This window comes from Lucilia sericata, unplaced genomic scaffold (assembly GCF_015586225.1).
Source record: "Lucilia sericata isolate MDLA Ls3-8-SP2 unplaced genomic scaffold, ASM1558622v1 Contig000040F_arrow, whole genome shotgun sequence".
NCBI lineage: Eukaryota > Metazoa > Arthropoda > Insecta > Diptera > Calliphoridae > Lucilia > Lucilia sericata.
The window spans coordinates 389270-414870 of record NW_023994078.1 but is presented as its reverse complement, the minus strand read 5'-3'; the positions used below and the strand labels follow the sequence as shown (position 1 = coordinate 414870).

Below are 25601 nucleotides of genomic sequence, written 5' to 3'. Positions count from 1 at the left end.
AATAAATAGTTGAATTACTATAATGTCGAGCAGAATTTAAGGTAATGTGTTTTCTAGGCTAAATAATGGATTAGGTTAAGTGATTTCAAGGGGTTCCAAATAATATTTTTTTAGAACACAGGTATTGGGAGGGTACAAAGAACATCTCTTAAATAATATCTAATAGAGTTGACTTTGAGTATAGTGTTTTAAATATGTTTTGTTATTAGATTTGCTCTTTTTTAACTTATGACTATGAACGGGCTTTTGTAGTAATTATTTTATTTTTGTTAAAAAATAATTAAAAATTAGTTTTTAAGTTTTTTTTTATAACCTTAAATATTGGTGTACTCGCTGGGGTACAATGGGGCTACCCATGCCTATTTTTTCATATATCTTAATTATCTTTTATGGATGTTTATGTCCTTTTTGGTAACAATTTTAGAAGGCTTGTAGGTGCTACTGATTATCTTTATGATAAAATCAGTTCACATTTAGTTTTTTCATAATTTTTCCAAATATTGCCAATAAATTGATGAAAAAGGTTTCATAAATACAGTTAATTACTGGAGGATCTACCAGACAACATTTTTTGTGAATGGGAATTGTGTGACAGTAGTGCCAGTGAAGAATACATTCCATTTGATGAATTTAAATTAAATTATTTTAGCAGAAATATCAATAAAGTGTCGAAAAAGTGCACTGAATAACGTAATTCACAGAGAATTTCAATACATTTCACAGTTAATCTAATTCTATTTTCTATTTTTTATGTAGGAAAGTACCAAAATTTAAAAAAAAAATAATGAAAATAGCTTTTAATTTTTTTTTTATTTATTTGTATTTATACCCATATTGTCCCACTGTACCCTCCGAGTACAGCCTAAAAATCGCATTTCCAAAATTTAAAAGTTTTTGGTTTTTAAATTCTATTTTAAATAAACGCATAATAAGATACATTTAGCAACAAATAATTTAAATTTATTGATTTTAAGATGGTTGGCGAGGTTCTTTGTAAATAAAGCAAAATATTGACGCTTAAGAAGCGTAGCATGTAACTTGATTCGTAGGATGCAAAGAAGGTATGAAATGCACGAAATGCTTTGCGCGAAGACGCGTAGTGTGGACCTCCAGCTTTAGTAACTGCCGAAAAGCACCGTGCATAGAAAATGCCCGGCTCTGTTGTAAATTTGTTTATCATTGTGTGTTAAAGATTTTTCAATGTACAATCTTTACGTTTGAAAAATTTCTTTAAAAAAATAACAAAATAAAGTTCCAACTTGTCCTATATATTTTCTAAATTTATTTGATATTTATTACAAGCATAGAGAGTATTGGAATTACCGATTTAAAGACACAATATATTATTTTTATTGCCAATGAGATGTTATAAGTTCGAGCAGTAATTTTATTTAAAATATTTCGGCATAAGGTTTCCATTTTAATTAATATGATGATAATTAAAATCTTTATCCACGACACTTAAAGTTTTTAAACAAAGTAAACTAAACAAATATTAATTAATAATTTAAAAATTAAATAAATAATAAATAAGTATTCGTAATATCTGAAACAATAACAATTATTATAATATAAACAATAAACAATTACTCTCCCTGAAATTAAGTACATATTGTTAATAAGAATGTATTTTATAAAATATATTCAATCATATTTACAAAACACAATTTTTATAATTATTTTTTTTTATTAAACATATGTAGTTGAGCAAGAGAGAGAGAGTGTGTGCAAGTGTTTTTAGAAAGGGAGAGAGAGAGAAATTTCACTGTTACACATTTTTGCCTCGAGTTTAATTTTATCATTAAAAATCGGTGTATGGCATACTAGCAGTGTTTATAATCTGGGGCTTGTTAGCAGATATATGACTCTGTGGATGTTGGTAACCAGTGGATGTACCAGAATTGCATCCCCATCCACGGGCTGAGTTGTTATAGGAGGGTGCATTCAATATTTGATTGCTGGTAACTGTTGGATGTGTTAGATTTGGTGTGTTATGCCCACTGCTGTGTTGCAAGGAAGATAAAGGACGTGGAGATGGACTGGGAGTACCGCTATAGTAGTGGTTGTCGGAGGATGGTGTGTATGGTCTATTGTATGAACCGGCGAAAGGTGCTGGTGAGACATTGCGAACTTTACTGCCGCGAACATTTAAATGAGAACCACGTGAAGGAGGACTGCTGATATAACGACCCTCATCGGCTGGGGGATTTTCGAATTTGGCCAACTTGTCATATGGCAATGGTGACGGGTTAAAGCTAACCTGGGGGGCATTTTGGCTGGTGCTTTGAGGTATAGTTTGATAGCTTTGTGGTGGTAAGTACTGCTGCTTTGGTGGTTGATTGTTGCCACCATATGATGACGAGAATCCTTGCTGATATGGCTTGCTTATTGGGAAACTACTGGTTCCTCCGTAAGGTTTAGAACTGTTCATAGCCGGGGCAGGTTCTGGTACTGAATATGGCGATAAAGGTGAAGCGTTTTGTGGTTTGTAGGTATTGAATTGATTCGATTCGTACATATTCGTGGAGAAAGGTGGTGACACTGATGCGGGCATAGATGCTGCTGGTGGTGGTGCATAACTTTGCAATGGTATTTCCTTGGGCATGTACAAATCTAAAAAAGGAAATATATATGTAATCAAATTTAAAAGTTTTATAAAATAATTGGTTTAGTCAAGATTTACAAATTAAACAACGTTTATCTTTAGTTCACAGAACACTCTCAGCCTATATTACGTTTTCCTTTTCGGAAAAAGTGTTGCATTTTGTATGTAATCTTTTTAAGTAATGGTATGTCATGTTAATACATACACACATACATACATACATACATACATACATACATACATACATACATACATACATACATACATACATACATACATACATACATACATACATACATACATACATACATACATACATACATACATACATACATACATACATACATACATACATACATACATACATACATACATACATACATACATACATACATACATACATACATACATACATACATACATACATACATACATACATACATACATACATACATACATACATACATACATACATACATACATACATACATACATACATACATACATACATACATACATACATACATACATACATACATACATACTTCTAAGGGATTTGGGGAGGCAAAAGGAACAATTAAATATTTTCCTAATACGAATATTAAGAAAGTAACTGGAATTTAATCACAAATAAAAAGGAATGTATGGACTCTTTGGAATTCACAGAGGAATATTTTTATCTTGCCTTCATTGTTATTCTTAGTTATTTCGGTTTTATCAACATATTTTTCCAGCTCCAAGTTTAAATTGTCCTTTAAAGAGGGAGCTGGCTGCGTATTAAGTTTTTCATCTTGCAAGCACTGCTGTTCAAAATTAGTTATTAGTTCTTTTACAGGAATCTTAATATAGTCTTCCTCTTCTTGCTGCTGTTGTTGAGTTATTTGTTGTGAATCTGTTTGGGGCGAGCCATTCGTTACATTGGCACCAATAATACTTTGATTGCTGTTACTGATAGTCAACTTTTTAATATTATTCTGCAATGCTTTCAATTTAGCTGCTTCATGTTTCTTTTGTAGCAGTTCCTCTTGTTCTATTTGTTTTGCAAACTGCCGATGTAAATCTTCGTACTGCTGCAGTTGTTTGCGAACATTAACTTTTTCTTCCTTTTCATCATCATTTTCGTCTTGCTTATCACAGATTTCAATATGTTTATGGGATAATTGTTGCTGTTGCTTCATTTGAAGTTCCAGGACGGCGTTATCGTATATAACTTGAGTACTAATAGGTATGGGAGACACCCTAAGTTCCGGAGATTTGATTAAATGATTTACGAACTGATGCTCTTCCGTGGAGAGAGTATGTTTAGAGACATGTGTGGCATTATGTAGATGATTATCGCAAATTAAATTGACTAACTCAGTTTCATCCGTTGTGCTGAATTCTTCACACGATTTGGTATCTTCGTTTACTTGTCTTATCTCATTTAACATCAGATTTATTTCAATGTTGCTTTGATGTCCATATTCGACTAAATTTTCATAATATACATATGTACAAAATATTAAAAAGCAGTCAGACTTGGACAAAAAGATCAGTATTTTTATAACTGTTCTAAATATAAAAGTGATTGACCAAAAAATCGAATTGTATAATATTTTTTTGTTGAACATTAATACAATATTAGTATCCTGATCTGAGTATTTTCGTAACATACATATGTACAAAATATTTAAAAGCAGTCAGACTTGGACAAAAAGATCAGTATTTTTATAACTGTTCTAAATATAAAAGTGATTGACCAAAAAATCGAATTGTATAATATTTTTTTGTTGGATATTAATACAACATTAATATCAAACAGTACTCATTTCACATTAAACCCGAGACATAGAAATTGATCTTAACTAAAACTCCCTAAGTAAGGAAAATTTTGAAGGAAAGACATTCAAAAACATTCAAATTAATTTTTTGCAAAATATAATGAACTAATTGGTCATATTAAAATTTTAATTAATACCATGATGTCTTATATATCACTAGATAGACAAACATTAGTGCAATACTTAATAACCGATTTTTAATAATTTTTTTTCTAAAATACTACGCTTTTGAACAATATTTTTTTGGCTCATTTGAATAGGTTCATATCTTTAATTGACAAAAACAACAACAAATTGTATTTTTCATGAAACTTTTTATTTTTATAAACATTTTTACAAGGTTTTAGAAAAGATTTAGTAAGGAACAAATCCGCCGTTACGAAAATTCGAGATGATAAAAAGTTATAAAGATTCTTAAGTAATGGCAAGGAAATTTAGGTCCAAGCCTTTTTAGTTCCTTTAATTTAGGCTTATTTTGTGTCATACTGTCTGCCCGACCTATACACATTACGAGAAAGAAAATCCGAAACCTCTTCAATAATAAATAGGTGATAAGATTATGGAGGCCACTCCAAAATTTTTACATTCTGGCTGAGAATTCACCCGACCTATACACATTACGAGAAAGAAAATCCGAAACCTTTTCAATAATAAATAGGTGATAAGATTATGGAGGCCACTCCAAAATTTTTACATTCTGGCTTCGAATTCACCCTTTTACAGTCCTGGCGGTATGGATCGGGCATTATATTTTTGAAATATCCACGGCAAGGGTTCAAAGATATCCGAAAATCTGAAAAAGCTGTTTCCAGTATGGCATTACAATTCTTACTAGATGAAAGAAATTGAAGCTCACATGTTTATAATATGAAATTGCTCCCACTACATCCCACATCCTCCACAGCTATGCAGACGACTCAGGTAGAGCTCTTCCTTTAGAAAATCATAAAAATAATGATTATTATCGATCTGGACCTTTCGAATTTAACTTTTTTACATCCGAAGAAACAAGATGTTGATATTGATTTTTATAACCATGTGTTCACGAGCAAACTGAAGAGGTTTTCTCTTTACGAGTGGCAATTGGAATAGGTTTTAATTATTTTTCAATATTTTTAAAGCCTTGGCCCTTCTTACAATTCGTTTTACTATAGCTAGGCTTGCTGTAATACGCACTTTTTCTTTAATTTTTGCTGCAGAATCACTTGACTTGGAGGCAAATTTTATGAAATCTCTTCTGTCCGCTTTTGTTATGACTTCATATGTAGTTCAATTTATGTTTTCTTAATATTCAGACTGTTTTCTTATAAAATTGCGAATAACATTATGAATTTGACAAATTTCCTTGCCATTACTTAAGAATCTTTACAACTTTTTATCATCTCGAATTTTCGCTGTTATATCAAGTAACGGCGGATATGTTCCTTACTAAATCTTTTCTAAAACATTGTAAAAATGTTTACAAAAATAAAAAAGTTTCATGAAAAATGCATTTTGTTGTAGTTTTGTCAATTAAAGATGATGAACCTATTCAAATGAGCCAAAAAAGTGTTGTTCAAAAACGCAGTATTTTAGAAAATAAATTAATAAAAATCGGTTATTAAGTATTAGTCCATAATGGAAAATTGAAAATCGTATGATTTTTTAAATGAAAAATTTGAAAATTTTCAAAACGATTGGATTTTTTCGTTTTATTTTTATTTAAACAAAGAACCCACAGAACAGAACACTAACCATTAACCAACCGGATGGAAAACATATGTTTGTGAACCCGTTGTTTAGAGAATACAAAAATTTTTTCATAGTTATTATGTCAGAACACTGATATGGGGTTTCCATGAAGAGGGGAACGCCAGGGTGGTATTTATGTCTTTTTTCTTTAAAATATTTAAATCCACGATCGGCAACTCCTAAACATCGTGTATTTTGGCCGTTACTAAATTTACACAGACTACTCACACGCACAATGACAGTCTCATATGAGCTGTCATTGAAGGAGGTTGTGTAGTCGCTCGTTTCTTGCTTTATATATTTTTATTCATAAAAAAAGCTCAAACCATCAGTGATCCACCCCAGTAATGTGTTGTCCATTTTAAGTTATTAAAATTTAATTCCGGATTTTGTTCTTTTCAAATACCGGGATTACATTATTATTGTCAAAATTAAAATACTTAAAATTAAATATTTTTATACCCTTCACCTTCGTGAGAAGGGTATATATAAGTTTGTCATTCCGTTTGTAATTTCCAAAATATAAATTTCCGACCCCATAAAGTATATATATTCTGAATCCTTATAGATAGCGGAGTCGATTAAGCCATGTCCGTCTTTCTGTCTGTCCGTCTGTCTGTCTGTCTTTTGAAATCAGTTTTCTGAAGACCCCAGATATCTTCGGGATCCAAATCTTCAATATTTCTATCAGACATGCTTTCGAGAAGTTTCCTATTGAAAATCAGCAAAATCCGTTCATAAACAACGGAGGTATAAGAAAAATTCCGAGACAAACTCTGAAAATTTCATAAAAAATAAACAACAACAACACTGCTTATTCATTGCCTTTGTATTTTGTTTTTGTTTTTTTGAGTATTTCCTTTCGTATGTTTTCATTCCCTTGTGTATATTGTTTTTGTTTTCTTGATGTATTGAATTTCGTATGTTTGGATGTCTGTTGGTTTCATTGCGTTGTGTATTTTGTTTTTTTTCTGCATTGCGTTTCCTACGTTTGGATGTCTGTTGGTTTTACTGCCTTGTGTATTTATACCCTACACCACTTTAGTGGGGAGGGTATATTGGATTTGTGTTGATGTTTGTAACATACAAAAATATTCGTCCTATACCCACCTTAAAGTATACCAATCGGCTTAGAATCGTTTTCTGTCGATTAAGCTATGTCCGTCCGTCTGGCTGGCTGGCTGGCTGTCCATGTAAACCTTGTGCGCAAGCTACAGGTCGCAATTTTCAAGATAATTGGATGAAATTTGGCCCAAGGACGAAGCCTATTGAAAATGGTTAAAATCGGTCCATTATTTCACCTAGCCCCCATAGAACAGAACCCCCCGAAAAGGGCTTCTGGGCTCATAATTATGTTAAATATACAGATATATCGATAAAATACGGCACAACTAAGTTTTATAGAAGTCCCCTTCAGAAAATTACTTGAATTCCCAAATTAACTTATAAACACAAATATCGCGATGAAATTCAGCACAATAAAATATTATGTAAATATAAATATATTCACAAAATGTTATCGGGCTTGGTCCATATTTGCTCCTAGCCCCCATATAAAGCCTCTTTCAGAAAATTAGTTTTTCATCCATAAATTGCTTAAATGTATCGGAACAAGGGAATATTGAAGATAAATGCTTTATTATGAAAAATAAATCACATTTAATATTCATAACTGGTGTAGGGTCGGCCACGCCCGACTATAGTTTCTTACTTGTTTTTTGTGTGTTTATTTCGTTTAGCGTTGTTGTTGTTCATTATGTTTTGCTATTGCTATAATAATGATATAGTCGGGAAAATGAATTTTTAAATACACTATGGTGAAGGGTATATAAAATTCGGCACAGCCGAATATAGCATTCTTACTTGTTTTAATTACAAAAAGAAAATTAATAAATCTTTGAAGCGGCTCGAGTTTGGCTAGTCTATTTTAAGTTATAAACAATGAAATTCATTAAAGTTCTATGTTTCTAGTTTCTTAATAAATACGCAAATGAAAAACGAGCAACAACCGTTTTTTATTATTCCAATCTCAGAGGATTTGCCATTAAATTTATTTTACTAAAGTGTCCGGAATTGGTTTGGATCGACTGTAGTACATATTTCAGTATTTGTTTTTAGGTGCTCAAAAAAAATATACATACATACATACATATGGGCAATTTCATGTCAAGTGTAAAAAATCGATTTTGATGAAATTTGCACCAAGGATCAGACACAAATTTTTCCTTTCAGAGCTTTGTGATCACTTAGTGGGATGCGGGTGGAATATATATATAAAAAATATTTAATTTTATTCACATACGTATGCCCCTTGCATCTCACTAAGTAACCACAAAGCTCTTAAAGGAAATGGTCTAAATAGAAAAAATAGGGAAAAATTAAGTGCCGAATATTAAAAAAAAATTATTCTTGAGTTAAAAAATAATTTTTTGATAATGTGTATCAAACTCGCATCCCATTATTGGACTATAAAGCCCTTCTAGAAATTGTATAAGATTTCTTTTAAGCAAAAAAATTAAAAAGAATTTTTTTAAATTAAAGAAACTCTTTGGAAAGAATGAAGAAATTGCTATCTGAACTCCTTTGGATAAGTTTTGTTAAGGCCAAAAGTTACACTTATTTCAATAAAACCCTGTATGACCAAAATGATCAACTTTGACCCCCTCTGACTACGGCAGTTATTGACCAATAGAGCTAAAAAGTTGTGCCTGGCCTATTATTTCATTGGTCCAAATTTCATCCAAATCGGAAGACATCGATTTTAAATGTTGGATCACAAGAAATTCTCCATATGTATTTATATGTATATATTTGAGCTTTTCGCAATAATAAACAAAAGTTTTTGAAGAACTTTTGCATTTTTTTAGAAAACTTATTATTTATACTTAAACTTAGCAAATGTAATTTTTATTACCTTTAGGCAAAGACATGCTGGGAGCTTTCCATCCTTGGGGTATGCTGGGTTTATAAGCTAATTCTCTTTGCGAATTAGTTCCAGAATATTGTTGTCGTTCGTTTTGACCCTACATAAAAGTAAAAAAGATAAAGATTACTATTGTAATGATACTTAACTATGTATGTATAAATGTTAGAGTTACAAAGCTCAAATTTCTTTTAAACAAAATTATAAAAAAAATAGTTGAAATCAAAGTCGAAAAGTTATTGAATAATAACAACAGTTTTTGATGTTATTCAAATAATTAAACGGAATAGTTATTTTATAATTAATTGATTTTAATTGTAGTCAGGCAGACAATGCATTCCAACCTTTTAGGCGTCAAATATGAGGTTTCCTAATGTCATTATTGAAAGTATGTATTAATATTATTATTACTTGAAACTAAATAATTAAAACAGTTAATAATTAAATATATCGTTTCGCCTTGTTAATACAGTTTCAAACTGATACAGTACTTGTATAAAACTGGTATAAATCTAAATTTTTATTTTTAAAAAGTATCAAATCTAAACATCACTTTTTAAAAATAAAATGAATGAAAAAAAAACGAATATATATAATGTATCCCCTAAATATATAACTCAATTACCTAAATATATAACTCAAATTTTGAAAAAGAAAAAAATATGGATATGGCTAGATTTATATTTTTCACTTTTTAGATTCAAATATATATGAATACATTGCTTACACATACCTGTTGTCTTGGAGCTGCATATGTTTGATAGTTTTGATAGTCTTCGTTAGAGTATGGTTTGCTATAGCTATCGGAGACGGTAGGTGCACTTTGGAGTGGAGCGCCTCCTTGATTTGCATCATAGAACTGGGGTGTTGGTGAGGGCGTCAGTGTTGTGTTAGGGTAGGACGACAGCTTTTGCTCTTCAACAAAGGCTGCACTAGCTGAACCAGAATTTAGAGCTGCTTCCCAGGGTGTCTGGACGACCTTCAGACCAGGCTTTGCATATTTTTCCAGTAATTGTTCTTGGTGCAAGTTCAATTGTACGCGATGCTTTGCTGCGTCAGTATAAGCTGGCAAAATGCTAGGTGATGTCGATGGTCTTGGTTGCTGTTGATATTGGTGGTAATCTGGAAGACCAGAAGGACTTTGAGCACCGACATTACTTTCGTCGACTACCCACTTCTCAGATACTTTACGACGCTTGGCAAAAAGCTTAGCGCCTGCTCTTCGATTTAATTTTAAGTTTGTTTTGGCGGCAGCAAATATTTGTATTTGTTTTGCAACAATTTAGAGAAAAATAGAGCGTTCAGCAAGCAGTTGATAAAGCGTTCAAGTTTTAACATGATTTGGTTTTAAAGCATAATAAATAAGACAAAAAAATATATGAATGATAACAAATTGGAAGAAAAACAAAATTAGTAATGAAATGACAATATGACAATAACTTTTGCCTAGCTCTTGCGTTTAATAGGTAGGTATTGCAAAACTAATTTTTGTATAAACTAACAACTTCTACATGGCTCAATTGAGAACAAATCATTAATTATTAAATAAAACTTGTCTATATTTAGAAAAAGGAACTTAAAAAAGAATTGATAAACAGCTCATTTTCATATTGTTGGATATTTTACCACTTGGAAACTGGAATACCTATGTATAATTACAATTTTTTTTGTTGAATACTACAAAATATATTTTAAACAGATAAATTAAAAGTGATTTAATTTTTGATATATAGTAAATATCAGAACTAAATACATATGTACATACATACATATGTATATATGAGCAATTATCAAAGTTTTTTAGTTTTAGATTTAAAAAAATCAAAAAATTTTTTTGATGGCACATTCAAAATAGTTTGTTTGAATATAAACATACCCTAACAAGTGATGAATCCGTTCGCGTTAATCATTTTATAGTTATAGTGGTTTTCACTTAAATATTTAAAAAAATTCTTAATTCTTGTTATATTTGAAAAAATTGCACATAATTGTAAAAATATTTGAAATTCAGCGCATTAAATACATACCATAAGATTTATTTTCAAAAATTTTAAAAATACACAGTAAGAAATTTCATTTCAGTATTTTTTTAACTTGTTGCTAATAGTTTTTGAAAAATCGTGAATTATTAAAATCTAAGAAAAAACAGTTAATATCTAAATTCTACGAGCTTGATTTTTAAGGGAATGCAATTAAAAACTTATAGTTTGAAGGAATTAAATATTTATAGAACGATGCTTTTTGGTGCTAGGTACATTTTATTTGGCCCACAAAACCTACAATTATTTTACTTTTTTGATGCGCCCCAGCTTTTCATTAAAGTATTAAGAAAACTTGCAAATGGTAATAATTTTGACGAATTTAGAGCATGGCAAAATGTGTATAGATAAAAGTGACGTCTTTGTAGCTTACAAGGACATTTTATGTACATTTATGATCCCTAACCGTTGTGTTTGCCATTATCTTCATGTCTATGCATTAAATGTTTGTATAAGTCAATAATTGATATAGTATATTTTGCAAAATTTTGAAAAAGTTCATAAAATGTTTGCATTCGAATATTTTTGCATGCTCCTCCGATTTTATATTTCAAAATAACAAAAATCTCAATTTACGCAATAATTCAAGTTATTTCCTATATAAGTGCGAAAGTGCCAAAAAAACTGTAAAAAATTAAAATTGCAAAAAACCTGGTGACAAATTTCAACATCCATGTTCAAGATGTTACACGGATAAGCTTGTAAAGAATTTATCTCCTAGGTGTCCTTAGTTAGTACAATAACGAATAGTGTCCAAAAGTTAAAAGCTATGGACAAAAAAATAAAAAGAAGGTGAAAAAATTTGTTAGTGACACACGTACTTTTTAATTTTGTAATCTTCCAAAACCGATTACGTTTAGAAATAAAGACCTAGAGCTTTGAAATTTTGCAATTTTTAGACTGGAAATCTTGTGTATACAATCCTGTAAAAAATTAATTTGACATTTTTTCTTACCAAAGTTATTAACAATTTAGTTCAATTTCAAAGGAATTAAAAAACTTTGATATTTGCTCATATGTATTTAATTATTATAAAATTTGTTTTATCTGAAATAAAAAACATATTTATATGTGCATATAACACCCTGTAACAATTTTGAAAAAAAAGCTTTCACACATGGAAAAGTTGATATGCATGTGAAACTAGATTTCATTTATAGCAATTCTGCGTACTCCGATTTTTATAATCAGATCTTATGTCCTTATAAAGGACTTCAAAGTTTAAAGGATTTACTATTTCAAACGAATATTTATATGTGTTGTATGATGCTAATATTGGTATCAAATGAAAGCTGGGAATCTGTAGATTCTATCTAAACAAAAAATTTTAATTACTTTTTTGAGACAAATTTTCTTTAAGCTTCCATTTCTTTTTTAATCCTGATGAATTAAAATAAATAATATTATTTTGAAGCAGAGGTTCTCAACTTCATTAGATTTTAATATTAATAATAAATTTTTTATGTAAATTTGGAATTCCATCTTTTGAAATCATATGTCCTATCAACTTTAAAGTCCTTTTACAGGGGCAAAAGAGCTGATTATGAAAAACTGAGTACACAGAGTTAATACTAATGATCCACAGTTTCTTGTACACATAGATTTTTCATGTGTGAAAATGACTGTTGCACGGTGTAATAATACAAACATGTATTTTTCAAATCCTATGATTTGTTTAAAAGTTTTTTTAAAAAATAATAACAATATGACGTAAACAATTATGAAATATATTGTTAAATTGTGTTATGTAAAGGATGTAGCATTATGCTTCAATTACAGAAAACAAATGTTTCGTCAAAAACTCATGAAATAAGTTGTAATTTTACATATGGGCAATTTCATGTCAAGTGACCCAACTCAAAAAATCGATTTTGATGAAATTTGCACCAAGGTTAGTACTATTGGATCTTTTATAATTGTCCAAGGGAGTTAGCTATTTCTTCATTGATTCCCAAAAATTTGTTTAAATTTCTTTTTTAATATTTTTTTTGACTTTAAAGGAAACGGACTAAACTTTCTTTTAAGTAAAAAATAATCCAACAAACACGTCCATTTTGAAAAAATAGGAAAAAATTAAGTGCCTAATATTGAAAAAAATTTTAAGTTCAAAAATATTTTTGATAGATATCCCACTCGCATCCCATTATGGGACTATAAAGCCCTTAAAGAAAATTGTATAAGCTTTCTTTTGAGCAAAAAATAAAAAAGGTCCCATTAAAAATTAAAAGAAATAGCTATCTGAACTCCTTTGGATAATTTTTGCTAGGACCAATTGGTGAAAAGTTGCACTCATTTGAATAAAACCCTGTATGACCAAAATGTCCAACTTTGACCCCATCTACGTCCGACAGTTCTTAACCGATAGAGCTGAAAATTTGTGTCTGGCCTACTATCCAATAGCACTGACCTTGGTGTAAGTCGGAAGACATCGATTATAAAAGTTGGGTCACTTGACACAAAATTAAAAATTAACTTTGTAGATGTCTTTTTCGTATTTCAATTAACCGCTAATATTAAAATAAACATATTTATGTATGTTCTGGCTTTCAGAAAAAATTTTATGTTCCCGTTTTCACTTGGTTTCAAATTTAGTTTTACAACAAGTAAAAATAAACTAAAAATTTAAAAAGTAATAACAAAATCCTAGAGCTTTTTTACCCACCATCAAAAAAGATGGGGGGTATATTGTTTTTGTCATTCCGTTTGTAACACATTGAAATATTCGTCTAAGACCCATAAAAGTATACATATTATGGGTCCTTTTAGATTCTAAGACGATCTAGCCATGTCCGTCCTTCTGTCCGTCTGTGTATTGAAAACACGATAGAGTCCAAATGGAAGTAGCTGGCGAGCGGAAATTTTGCAAAGATACTTTTAGTCGATGCAGTTTGTTTGGTATTGACAATAGGCAATATCGGTCCACGATTTCGCCTAGCCCCAATATAAGGCCCCATTCAGAAAATTACTTTATCGATCATAAATGGCTAAAAGAAGCATCTATATCAGTGAAATTCGGCACAAATATGTTTTATGGGAACTTAAATATCTTTGTAAAATTTTATAAGGATATGCACATAATTGACCTTACCCCCCATACAAAGTCCCCCTCAAAAAATGACTTTAACGCTCATAACTGGCTTAAAGAAACATCTATAGCGGTGAAATTCGACAGGAACATATTTTATTGGAACTTAAATCTCTTCGTAAAATTTTATAAGGATCGGTCCATAATTGACCCTACCCTCCATATAAGGTCTCCTTCAGAAAATTACTTTAATGCTCATATCTGATCTTAAGAAGCATATATAGCAATGAAATTCGACATAAAAAAGTTTTATAAGAAGTACAATAATTTTCTTCAGAAAAGGACTTTAACGTTCATTACTCACTCAATAATGGGAGTACAGCGGTGAAATTCTACACCAAAAAGTTTTGTGCGAGCCAAAAGCTCTCTATAAAATTGTATAAGGATAGGTCCTAAATTGACCCTACCCCCCATATAAGGTTCCCTTCAGAAAATTACTTTAAAGCTCATTACTAGCTTAAAACTGTGAGTACAGCGATGATATTCTACATAAACAAGTATCGTGTGAGCCAAACCTCTCTACTAAATTTTATGAAGATCAGTTTATAATTGACCCTACCCCCCTATAAGGTCCCCTTCAGAAAATGACTTTAATTAACTTTAATTACTTACTCAAAATTCGATTACAGGAGTGAAATTCTACATAAAAAAGTTTTATGCTAGCCAAAAACTCTATAAAATTTTATAAGGGACCGATCACTTTCAGAAAATGACTGTAACGCTCACTACTGGCTCAAACGCTTAAATACGACTACAGTGATGAAATTTCACATAAATATGTTTTGTATGAGCACCTACAACAACCTCTCTAATAAGATCCCCATTAGAAAATGACTTTAATGCTCATTACTGACTCAAAAATTCGACATAAACAATATTTTCATAAACAAAAATCTTTCTAAATTTTAAGAGAATCGGTCCATAATTGACCCAACACCCTGGCATTAAAATACAAGTAGATATATATAGTTTATAGTTATAAACATTGGACCAAAAAAATTAATATTTTAAAATCGAAAAAGGATGGTCCATGAGAAAATTGCTTTGATAATATCAAAGTTTATTAATAAGGATGATTTGGTGGTGGGTATATAAGATTCGACATGGCCGAATATAACATTCTTACTTGTTTCTATTGCATTGATTTTAAATCGAATTTTTACTATTTAAATTGGTTATATTTTTATAAAAATATTGAATTAAAAAAAAATTAATATCTAAAGTGTTAACTTTTGACATTTTATTTTACTTAAAAGCGATATTTCGCAATGAAAAATTAGATTCGTTTTTTTTCAACTAACTTTTTTTATGTGAAAAGTTTTCGAATTGTTTTGTTTGGAAGTGAAAAGGAGAACACCAAGAAAATGTAAAATCGATCGTTTTAACATTTGGTCTTGAGAATTCGGAAGCCAGAACATACACAATTAATCAGTTTATTCGTTAGTTTTGTAAAATTTAATTTTAATACCTGATGTACGACATACGTTCTTACGTAATCAGTGAATAGAAAAAAAAAATCAATTATAATGAACTCTCTAATGAACTTCACTTTTTTAATGTAAATTGTTTACATGCCCTCATTCGTCAACTGCCTTTGAAATAAAGATTTGTTGGTGAAAGACCTCATGTAATGTATTTATACATTTTTTATTTACAATAACTTTTGAATACTTTACCTTTTCCAGTTTGTGCTTGCAATGCAGTCACTACTTCAGCACTTACATCTGGCGAAAGAAGACCAGTCTCAGTATTTATAGATTCACGCAATGAATTTATATCACGCATTTGACCATAGGGATTCATTAAAAACTTCAATGGCACCTTTTCATGATGACTTACATTGTTCTCCTTTTCTTCTTGATTCGTAATTATTACATTTTCAGTTTCATCTTCTTTACGCAGAAATTTGTAGAAAACGACAAATTTATTTTTTGCAAACAATGCACTGGGAGCACGGTTTCAAAAAAGGTGGAAATAGATCGGACATTTTTAAACTAAGTTTGAAAATTTTCAATCAAATTATGTCCAATTAAAGTTACAAAGGTACTCCCTTTTTCATCTAATGTATAAACTGTAGTAGTGATCTATTACAGAAGTATCACTGATCTACTAAAGAACATAATTTATTTTAATTTTTTTTTTTTTTTTACTTAAATGCGATAACAAAATCTATGTACATTTGTACAAAAGGCCAATATTCTAAAAAAGCCAATACATTTATTTCCACTTTTTTGAAATCCCACATTGTGCAATACTTTAAAAAAATATATTTTTTTGTTGTAGGTGTTTTCTTGTGTGTTTCAAGTACAATAGGTAGTATTTATGTATTATATGTTAGTAATAGTATATAGTGTATCTCGGTCGGATTAGAAGTGTATTTTTTAGTAACAAAATCATTTACATTAGACTGGCCCCACAAGAAATAAATAAAAATAGTGTTTCATCGAACATTATTTTTATAAAATATTTCAAAAGTGTAATTTCGCAATAAATATATTTATTTAAATTGCCTAATTTAGTTCAATCTTTTTTATCCTTTATGTATATATGTAAATCCAAGTTTTCTAACGTCGTAATTTTGTTTCAAAAACCTTCCCATGAATTATTTATGCTCATGTATTGATACATAAATTTTATAGAATTTTATGCAAAAAAATCGCAATCGACTTGTGCTCAGTTACTCGCAAATGCAAGTAACCGATTGTGTCTGGTCAGAATATTTGTTGTAGTAACTAATGTACATTTATGTGGTGCGAAAAAATTAGATTCCGTTATTCCACATAAAAACTATCGCTACTTAAAGTTATAATACTATCCAAAAATTTAGGATAGACTGTAGAGTTGTATCTAATGTCATGTTTACTTCTATAAGTTAGATCTATTATAAATAAGGTTGTTATTATTCCGATTAGTGATCTACGGACTATATAATTTAAGAAACATTGAACAATTTGAAACGAATTTGATGTAGAATGTTAACTGAATATTTGAATATCTTAATTTCAAGGAGTTGAGTAAGAGACTACACCCATATGCTGTATAATTCATCCGTATTAAATGAATTCACAAAGAAAAAACAAAGTTGTGGCAAAATTACAAGGTATATTTAAAAAATCTAATTATTGAAGTGTAATGGTAAAGTCCGAGTTATGTCATGTAAAATATATGTGGAGGTATTTCACCAACTAAAACGATTATGTTTATAATTATCAGTAATCATAAGTAGAGAAGGAAATTCGACTTGAAAATCGGATTTACCACGATTTCGCCTAACAAGTTCCTTTAAATTTGAATATTTAGAATATTTTGCATTATACTTTTGAAAGAACAACAGATATAATACTTCAATATGTTTTTGGGTCCTTACACTAATACCAACAATATTATTCATAATAATTCTACCTTATGAAAATAAAAATACGATGAAATATAACTTAACAGTCTCTTTATTAAAAATATCTACAATAATTTTTTCCAAAAACAAATTAATCTTTTTCTTGGATTTTAACAATAAAAATTCTTAATTTTTTACAACGATTTTAACAATATCTTACATTTGGTATTATAATTATTTTGTTCGAATATAAATTTTAAGTACCGTAATTTTTAATGAGGAATAATGGAATCTTATTTATTTCCACAAAAATGTTTGTACATTAGTACAACAACTATACTCGATAATTGCACCAATAACTCCTAATTACGACAAAAATCATTTTGGTCATATAAATATTCCGGGGAGTGTACAATTTAGTGAGGTATTGTATAGATCTGTATAAAGACTTAATCAATATTTTACAGTAATAATATCGTAAAGAAAGCTGTTAATGCTTTCATTTTAAATTAAGGCTTTTTTGCAGTTGGTCACTTTACTGAATCCATATAATTGAAAGGAAAAAGTCCAGTAAATTCCAACTATCCAAGTTTTTTTTTAAAAAAATTCAATTCAACACAAATAGATATTTCTTCAATATTATTGTTTGACTTGTATAATGTCCAGATTTTGTATTTAATGTTGTGTTAATTGTTTGAAATGTGTGTGAATATGTGTTTATTTAGAACATGCTGTTTTTCAAATGTGTGCATTTTCTTTAGGACTGTGTAAAAATAGTGCGCGGCAAACATTATATTTAGTGAGTGAGGAGTATAGTCCCATTATATGTTTACCTTGGCCACAGCCCTCATGTACCCATTTTACCGAACGTTTCTTACGATTCACATACATAGATTGTCCCCTCGATTGATGGTTGCTAATGTCACTCAAGGAATGCGAAATTCTTCGCGCAAGTTCAACTTGATCTTCCACTGTTGGGTGTAATGTTGGGGAATAAAACGCAGAGGAAGCATACAGTTTTCCTAGAAAAGATTTGTAATTTAAAATATTTAGGGCAAAGTTATTTTGCCACTGACCATAAAAAAATAACAATGCTACTGAATAATTGTGTTGGCAGTAAATGTGCATTGCAATTAAGATAAATATTATTAAATTGTTTAAATAAGTATATATTTATATTATACGGACGCTCATAAAGATTAAATGGAATATAAATACAGTTGGTTTATGATGTTACCATTTTGAAAGCCCACGATAATCTTAAATTTAAGTAAGTTTAATTTTGGTTATTGAGAATAATCATTGTTTTCGACATATTTTGGGTCTAATAAAAAACCGATTTTAAGAATATTTCCACATAAAGTTATAACATAATGGTAGGAAAATTAGTTATATTTATTCTAAAAAAATCGAGAATGTCCTCGTTACAATGTGAGATTAATTCTACAAGTGCAACACAAAATATATTAATTATAATTAATACGTTTATCATGGTGCAACATTTACAACATGATAATTGTTGTTTCTTTTTCTGACTTTAGCTGTCAAATTGGCACAGCTGTAGACACCAAGGTTAAGTTACTATCGAAATCCGAAAAGTGGGTATTCTAAAACAAGTACATACAATTATATACATACTGTAAATTTTGCCTGTTTTTACGTTTGTTATATTTTCCAGAAAAAAGGATCAGCTGTTTTATACCCCGTTCACATGATGCAATTATTCGTCATTCACGCTCTCATTCGTCATTCAACCTCCAATTACAAACCGCAGTACATGATTGGCCGAAATTTCAGCTGCGAATTCCACAAGCTGTACGCAATTCAGTTTGAATTACCAACGAATTTCGAATGAATGAGTGCTATCTCTATCGCGTGTTTATCATAATCAGCTGTTTGTTTTCATTTGTTGTAGACGAATAAAAAATAAAATTACAAATTTATTAAAATAATCTAACAAACGTATTTTTGTATCATACACATATATGTATTCCAAAAAATAACAAAATAATGAACGGAAAAAAAGAACATGACAATGAACTTTCAAAACGAATTACGAATGTGTCTTGGAAACGGGTTAATTGGCTATTATATTTCATAGGCTGAATTAAAGAATTCAACTATCCGCGTGAACTTGGTATTATCGATTTGGAGTTTGACGGTATGCCTACACCTAAAATTGCCAGCACGCTACCAAACTACTTGTAAAAAAACAAAAGTGTATAAGCAAAAAACAATTAGCTGTTCTGTTAACACTATCTTATAATTAATATCCCTTGCCAGAAAATTGTCAAACTCCCTGTAAAAAAACAGTGAATTCGCCTACGATACTATCAGAGCTTATACCAAGTTCACACGAACAGTTGAATTACTTTATTCGGACTTTGAATTACAATAGCCAATTAACCCGTTTCTACGATACATTCGTAATTCGTTTTGACTGTTCATCGCCATGTTGTTTTTTTATTCATTATTTTTTGGAATATACATACATATGTAGATACATACATACGTTTGTTACATTATTTTAACAAATTAAGTAAAATATTTTCAATTTTTTTTTGTAATTCTATTTTTTCTCTCCAACCAATGAATACAAACATTATGATAAATATCCGATAAAAATTAGAGATGTCACTCATTCATTCGTAATTCGTAGGTAATTCAAACTGAATTACGAACAGCTTTTGTATTTCGCAGCAGAAATTTTGTATGGCCAATTATGTAATTCAGTTTGTAATTTGGGGTTGAATAACGAATAAGAGTGTGATCGACGAATAATTGCATCGTCTGAACGGGGTATTACTAAATACAAAGTGAGGTAGATAACGATGCAGCAAACTTTACTTACAACTTTTTTTTTTTAAATTTACAGTTCTATGAATTGCAATCAAATCAGAAAAGTAATTTTTATCACTTAAAAATTTTTTAGACCAACATTTTTTAAGCCGACATTAAAATTAATTAATTATTTACTATTTATTTAATTTAATAACACATTTACAGCCAACATTATTCCTAAGAGGTGGTATTAATAAAATAATATAAAAATGTGATACATAATTAGTCTTTTTTATTTAATTTATTTAGGAAATATTGAAGAAACTAACTTTGTGCAAACAATTGTTATTTTACAGGCAGTTGTAATTATTTTATTTAAATTAAAAATGTGTTTAATTTATCCATTGCCATTTACATGTACAAAGTCCAATATAACAATAGAAACAAGTTTATATCAAAAATTACAATCTATTGATTCAAAACAAGAAAGAATTCGGTCATGACCGAATATATGGCATCCTGTACCTGTTAAAGAAGGTGGTCAATTAATAATAATTCTTACAGAATGTAGCGATTTTCTCATGCGCAGCAATTATTGGACTTGAGGGAGACCATATACACATTATACTAGTGGTCTTACTTATATAATAAAACTGCGTTTTCATTTTCAGAACATAGTTCTGGTCAATATAGGTTTTGAACGAATTATTACTCTAATATAAAAAATATTTATATGTAAAATTATTCAATCAAAGCGATTAACAGATCTAACAATATTGTTAGAACAAGCATCATCATCTGACAATAAAAAATGTTTACCACAATGTAGATTGTCATGTCACACGGTTGCAAGATATTTACCATTTTCAATTTTAATACAATTACAAATTATATTCAAACCAAATTTACCGAACACACAAATTCAGACTTATAATCTGAAACAGGACCAGAAAGCCTACCGGAGCATCCGGTTACAAGATATTTGAAAGAAAATTGTAGGACAATTATCTGACAATCATTTTATTTGACAATATTGTCATACAAAAAATTGTTAGTTCACATGGTCAGAATTGTCCAAATTTATTTTTGGAGCGGGATTCCTTGATCCAAAGGTACAAACACGAAACGGCTTTTCTTTATCATGTTGTCCAAATATAATTTCTATTTCGTGAAAGTCCGGTAATAAAAAATTAAATCTGTCGTGTATTTCCAACACCCCCCTATTGAAAAAAGTTGTTGTTGAAAAAACGTGGATCCGCATTGTTGTATACGTAATCAAGTTAAATTGATTGTAATTTTCTTTTTTTGGTTATAGCATTCGATATCGAACAAGAAATCTAGTACATTCTAGCTAAATTTCATTTCCGGTAGGAAGGCTTATTCAATCTCGTATAAGGTAATTTGGTCCCTGTATTTGGAACAAATATTTTTCGTATTTAACATTTGAAAATGTAAATAAACAATTTATATTAATTTTTCAGGTGAGGTAGTTTATTTTTCTACTATGTACTTCGTTTGAAACTTTTTTGACAAAACTTTTTATATTACAGTAATATTTTCAAAATGCATTAATGATAAGCTTTAAATTACATTTGTTCAATTCACAATCGATGTTGTAGCGTTGTATGTCAGCCGCTGCTACAATAGTCATAACAATGTTGTTGGTATTTTCTATGCACTTTTCGCCCCCTTTTTGAATAAAACACATTTTTATATTTCTATTTTTTTTTTAATAATCCTACCAAACCAGACTTCAACATTAAAAATCTTATAGCCACTTTTAAATTTTCAAAGAAGTGAAAACTCTGAATATTTTCCAAATAATATTCATGACTATGACCTGCGAATCTTTCGAAAATTTCGGATAGACGAACATATGAAGCATTATAGGTCATATTGTGATGCTGAAATAAAGGGTATAATAAAAATTTCGTGTATATGTTTAGCAAAGATAAAAATTGTCCGCGGTAAAATTATTACGACTTGAAAACATCACTGAAAGAAATAACAAGTAAGAATGTATAGTCGGGAATGGCCTAACATATAATAAAATATATTAGTTCTTATAACAAAGCATCGAAGTTGCTTTTACCTTAATTCCGATTATAAATAAATAAAAAAACTGAAAGAGGGATTATATAGTAACAAGGGTTTAATATGGTCCTAACTTCATTTTTGAAAGATCCTTTCTCATTACAATTGCACGTAATTGGAATCATTTACCGAATGAATTACGAGTGTTTTCTCTTTCACATCACATTTATCGAAAAAGATTAACAGAATATTTTAATCGGAACCAAAATTGATTTAATATTTGATGATCCATTATTGACATAGACCTATGTTCACTTAAAATTTTTTTTTTAATAAGTTTTTTGTTGCAAATTTGAAGCTGTTTAGTAATAAAACATTAGTTTTAAGAAATTATTGCTTATATTCATATGTATTAATATAGAATTTATATATATGTATGTAACTATGTACATAGAAATTTAAGGGTTACTATTAAAGTCACTCATATGTTATCAATTGTAATATTTTATTGACCATGAAGGCTTTTCTATTACAGAATTGTTTAATAAATAAATAAATAAAATAAATAATTTTTGGTAGATGGTTTTACGCAATTTTCTGCAACAGGCTAGGGTCAAATAAGGCGAAAATCGGCACTATCATTTAGACTTAGCATATAAAATTATGATGAGCCGATTTTGTAGAGATACTCATTATGAGTTCCACGGTTATATGTAGGATATGTGAAATAATGGATCTGTTTCAATAGGCTTCGTATTTGGACCGAGATGTGCCAAATTCTATAAAAAGATCTTAGAAGTTGCGGTTAAGCCATGAGCGCATACATTTTATAGAAATAATATGTTTACAAATAGAAAATTGATAAAATCAACGATTTTATTTAGGTTTTTATAGAAATATATTAGTTTAGTGAGCATGGGAGATGCAATGACGTTAATTATTTTGATTTACATATTTATCAATATAATACACATTTAATGATTTTAAATACGTTGACACTTTTTGCTTTCAAAATCCCCTTTTTGTGCAACTTTTTTCCGAAAAATTCTCTTTTTGTGCGGCTTTTCAAAATGTTCCAACGGCAACGCTGTATACAACTCCTACGACAATTTTCCATATATTTTTTGAATGTTGTAAGAAATTTTTGTGCTGTGAATTGTTTATTTCAGCATATAAACAAAAAATTCAATCGATTTTGGCACAAAAAAAGGGTAAACTGAAATCACAAACAGACAGCTGTTTACCAAAACTAAAATTTTATTAAAAACTGTTCATTTATTAGTGTAAAATGTGGAGTAACGAAAATAAAAGAATTTTAAATTCAAAGAAATTAATTTGCTTTATTTCGCTTGTTTAATTAATTTAATATTATCTGATTTTTTATCTTTTGGCATTGTTATGTACTTTTGTTTTGATTGTTTTTTTCATTGAGAATATAAACTTACGGCTCGCTGCAAAGATCCGTTCACAATCACTGTTAATACACTTTAGTAGGTACAATATACAACTTGATTGTGAATTGAACAATTGTTTTATACCAGTTTTGAATGATTTATGTCGGTTTAATTTTCTTGAAACAACATTTAAAAAAATAATAGAATTTGAAAAATATATTTATACCAGCTGTACCCATGATGCTTTGCTACCTTGAAAGCAATATAAAAAACCCCACTTAACTATTTTAATAAAATTAAAATTTTATTATATTTTTAATTTAATAAAATTTGAATAATCTAAAAGTGTCTCACATATTTAAATTTGCATTTAATGCATATGGTAGGTGCCCATTGAAAGTCCGCCAGTTATTCTGTAAATGTCAACATGAATGTCAATGTACTTCATGTTAAATTTTAAGATTCAACCTCTAATAGATGAAAGTCCGCCCTTTTTCTCCCAAATGTTCAGATGAATATTACAGTTCTCCATGCAAAATTTTAAGAATTTAGTTATATTAGTTTATTGACACTAAAATGGCTCCGACAAAGTTTGAGGATTCTAACTGTTATGATATCTCAGATATACTTTATTATTTTCTTATAAGAAAATATAATCTCTTCCAGACATACGGGAATACACTCAAGAAAATCGGTTGAGGCGGTTAGTATATATATATATATACTATTTGTTACTTTGGGTAACAAATTGCCGGACTACCAATGGAGAACGTTGCTCCTCCCATATGAATAAAATATACAACAAATTCTTTTATCTGACTAATAGAGCTAGCTTCTTCAAATTTTGCACCAAGAACATTAATATTTATCTGAACATTTTGGGGAAAAAGGGGCGAACTTTCATTAGGTGAGCTTGGAACCCCTCATATGAATTACATAGAAAATTCCGTATATCTGAGAAACTATTAGGGCTAAAATCCTCAAATTTTGCAAGAACATTCATGTAAACATTTGGGTAATAAATTGGAGTTATCGTTTGTCTGGCAAACAAATAGACCTTAAATCTTAAAATTTTGCACGAAGAAATTTAACATTTATTTCAACATTTTGGGGAAAATGGGTGGACTTTCATTAGGGGTGGTTTGAACCTCCTATATGAATTAAATAGAATAAATCGTATGTCTGGGAAACTATTAGAGCAAATGACATTAATGTCAACATTTGGGTAATAAATGGACGGACTAGCAAATTGGAACCTCCCATTTGAATTTAATATAAAAATTCGTATGTCTGAGAAACTATTAGAGCTAGAAAATTCAAATTTTACATGAACAACTTTGACATTCATGCCAACATTTAGAGAAAAATGGGCGGACTTTCAATGGGACCTTGGCATCTCCCATATCAATTAAATACAAAATTTCGTATATCTGGGAAATTATTACATTATTCAAATTTTTCATAGGTTACATTAAAATCTAAATTAACATTTGGATAAATTGGCGAACTAAGTGGCAAAACTATTATAGTTAGAATTTTCAAAATCGTAAAGTGTTTTTTATTTACATTGCTTTTAGGGTAGCAAAGCACACTGGGTATAGCTAGTTTATTATATATGGGGAATTTCATGTCGTTACAGTATTATGGGATACCAGGCCAGACACAAATTTTGAGCTATATCGGTCAAGAACTGCTGGCGTTAGAAAGGGTTAAAGTTGGATATTTTCGTCATACAGGGTTTTATTCAAATGAGTGTAACTTTTCTCTAGTCCTAGCAAAAATTGTCCAAAGGAGCTCAGATAGGTATTTTTTATTGTTTCAAAAAAAAAAAATAATAATAATTATTTTTAATATT

General features: G+C 29.6%; 1 protein-coding gene across 10 annotated transcripts in view; it reads right to left on the bottom strand.

Annotated features, from left to right (window-relative positions):
* Positions 1 to 1252: 1252 nt before the first annotated feature.
* The window catches only part of LOC119613687 (nuclear polyadenylated RNA-binding protein 3), a 71381-nt gene continuing 47032 nt past the window's right edge, over positions 1253 to 25601 (bottom strand). For 4 of the 10 annotated variants that reach the window (XM_037969738.1, XM_037969762.1, XM_037969713.1 and 1 more), the window contains 6 exons: positions 18371 to 18559; positions 15880 to 16095; positions 9813 to 10294; positions 9071 to 9179; positions 3291 to 4073; positions 1253 to 2613 (listed from right to left, as the gene is read on the bottom strand). In XM_037969738.1, the coding sequence (XP_037825666.1) occupies positions 1802 to 2613; positions 3291 to 4073; positions 9071 to 9179; positions 9813 to 10294; positions 15880 to 16095; positions 18371 to 18559 (2591 nt within the window). In that variant the 3' untranslated portion in view covers positions 1253 to 1801. The remainder of the gene's footprint in view (positions 2614 to 3290; positions 4074 to 9070; positions 9180 to 9812; positions 10295 to 15879; positions 16096 to 18370; positions 18560 to 25601) is intronic. The other 6 variants (XM_037969721.1, XM_037969782.1, XM_037969730.1 and 3 more) reach the window with 5 other exon arrangements.